Raw genomic sequence first — 2,736 nt, forward strand, 5'->3', positions numbered from 1 at the left:
AACTATATATAGGCGAGAATTTAAGTTTCTTTCCTTTGGCCTGTATCACCACAAATCCTTTTCTATCTTATTCTCGCTTCAAATACGAGCAAAACGAGCTATCACTCGACTATGTAGGTTTAAAATTGCCGGAGATACATCGTTTTGAAATTGGTCACTTTTCATACAAAATACACCAAATTGACTTTTCCCAAACAATGAAAATCTTTCAACTTACTCTGTATGTTTCTATCTATCTATCTATCGACGGACGATCTCGGAAACTAGTCAGCCAATCTCCATGAAATTTTGCAGGAACCTCAGGGTGGGCATAAAAATGAAATTGTGACACGCCATTACCCCAGGAAAAACCAGAATTTTGTTTTATTGGCCTCGAAGTGGTTTCTGAGTGTGGTTTTCGAGGGTCGGGAACGCGTTTTCGGCTGTAGCTTAGCTGTATTGAAACCTACAGAGGCGTGCGACCCATAAAATGAAAGGTATTCGTAACACAATTCGAACAAAAAAATAATTAAAAAAATCGGGGCAGATTCGTTTGAGCTAGAGTGATTAGAGTGACCAAATTTTGAGCTACTCGAGCGTAGGATGAAAGGACTAATATTTTTGCGATTATGAGAGATAGAGAATTACTTTCTTCGGCAAAGTCTCAGAGTTTTACGAGTAGAACAGAGGGGCATGTGTGAAAAATGTCGAAAGTTGGAAATGGGTGGGTAAATTGGGATTTTGGAGATATTTCTTGAATGGTGGCAGATAGAGAATTACTTTCTTCGTCAAATTTTCAAATTTCGTCAAATTTTCGAATTTCGTCAAATTTTCCATTTTCATCAAATTTTCGATTTTCGTCAAATTTCGAATTTCGTCAAATTTTCAAATTTCGTCGAATTTTCGATTTTCGTCAAATTTTCTATTTTCGTCAAATTTTTGATTTTTGTCAAATTTTCGATTTTCGACAGATTTTCGATTTTCCTCAAATTTTCGATTTTCATCAAATTTTCGAATTTCGTTAAATTTTGTCAAATTTTCGAATTTCGTCAAATTTTCGAATTTCGTCAAATTTTCAAATTTTTCCGAATTTCTGTTATAAACTGTTATAAAAAGCAGTGTTCTAAAACTTCTAAAACGACTGATATCCCAACAAAAATCTCTTCGAGAAAAGTGTGACGCAGTCTTTGAAGTACAATTTCTAAAATGAATGATATCGCTAGAGTTGACGCTTTCAGCTTCGTTACGCAAAAATTAAATTTTACACCCAATTAGTTCAAACAAGCTGGCTTAGTTTTTCTCATCATCTGCCAAATAATTTTTACCAAAAAAAAATTTGACTGGAAACTACCAAAATTTTACCAAAAAAATCTGCGTCGCAAAGTGGCAAATGTTCAGGAACAGACCAGCAAGAAAATTTATCTGCCACATGCGACGCAGATTTTTTTGGTAAAATTTTGGTTGTTTCCAGTCAAATTTTTTTTGGTAAAAATTATTTGGCAGATGATGAGAAAACCTAAGCCAGCTTGTTTGAACTAATTTGGTGTAAAATTTATTTTTTGCAAACTCATTATATTCTGGACTAAACAATTTTATTTTATTTTATTTTCCGATCAGAATGGGCCAACATATTCGGTACAAAGAGGAACGCAACCATACCAACAGTGGTACCAGCAGTGCCCTTTAACCCCGCACACACCTGCGAACTACTGAAATTAAGTATGCAAGGAATCGGGCGAGATTCTGAGACCATATTGAAAATTCTTGCTACTCACACGTACAATCAACGGTATGAAATCGCTGCTACGTATAAAACGTTGTACAACCAAGACTTGGTTCAAAAATTATTTACTGAATACGATGGCCACATCCTCGATGTCATTCAGTATCTATTCTGGCCCACCGAGAAAATGTATGCACGAGAGTATCACGATGCTATGCAGGGTTTGGGTACTAATGAACGCGCTCTGATTGAAATGAGTGCGAGTTTAGAAGGACACGAGTTACGCAGAGTCAATGGTGCATACATTGGGATGTATGAAAAGACGTTGGAAAGCGACATAAAAGGCGATACAAGCGGCTTTTTCCGAGATCTTTTAGTGGAATTGATAAAGGGACGTGAGGCAGACAACAGTCCGAATTCGGTGGAATTGCCGCGATATACAGTCGCAACACTGAATAGATTAGGTCACGGCCAATGGTCTAATAACAAAGATACCATTCGTGACATTTTCTGTAAGAAGTCGTTCTATGAACTGTCTGAAATACTTGTTGAGTATGAACGTCAGAACGGACATAAGATTGAAGAAGATATTGAAAGTGAATTCAGTGGTGATGTTAAGAAAACATTGCTAGCCATTGGTAAGTAACATAAATCAATAAATTTAAATTATGCAACAGTCCAGGTGCTTGTCAGATAAAGTCACTCCGCTGGCCCGTCATTTTTTTATTGAAAACATAAAAATTGAAATAACTCCCGAAGTAACTCACCTATTTCAATTAACTTTTTTCTCGGGAATGAATGATCCAATACCAACATTTCGGGGAAAAGCTTTTTCTTGTGTGAGACAAAATGGCGTCGGTATCGTCACTTTTCTGAAAAAGTATTTCGGAAAATTCATCAACTTTTTGAGTACTAATAACCTGGCCAATTTTTAATCAATTTTAATGATTTCGAAACCTATATAACTAAACTCTGTCGAATTCCGCCAGGCGGCGCATGCACCGTATAGTGGTTCTCATTTCAGTTTCTGTCCT

At 36.3% G+C, this 2,736-nt stretch overlaps 1 protein-coding gene across 1 annotated transcript; it reads left to right on the forward strand.

Annotated features, from left to right (window-relative positions):
* Window positions 1–1,596: 1,596 nt before the first annotated feature.
* On the forward strand, window positions 1,597–2,348 carry LOC119082256 (annexin B9-like; the record flags this gene model as incomplete). Its single annotated transcript, XM_037191716.1, has 1 exon — window positions 1,597–2,348. A coding segment is annotated over one exon (752 nt), but the record flags the coding sequence as incomplete, so codon positions are not given.
* Between the last annotated feature and the right edge of the window lie 388 nt (window positions 2,349–2,736).

Source organism: Bradysia coprophila, unplaced genomic scaffold, assembly GCF_014529535.1.
Source record: "Bradysia coprophila strain Holo2 unplaced genomic scaffold, BU_Bcop_v1 contig_410, whole genome shotgun sequence".
Classification (NCBI taxonomy): domain Eukaryota; kingdom Metazoa; phylum Arthropoda; class Insecta; order Diptera; family Sciaridae; genus Bradysia; species Bradysia coprophila.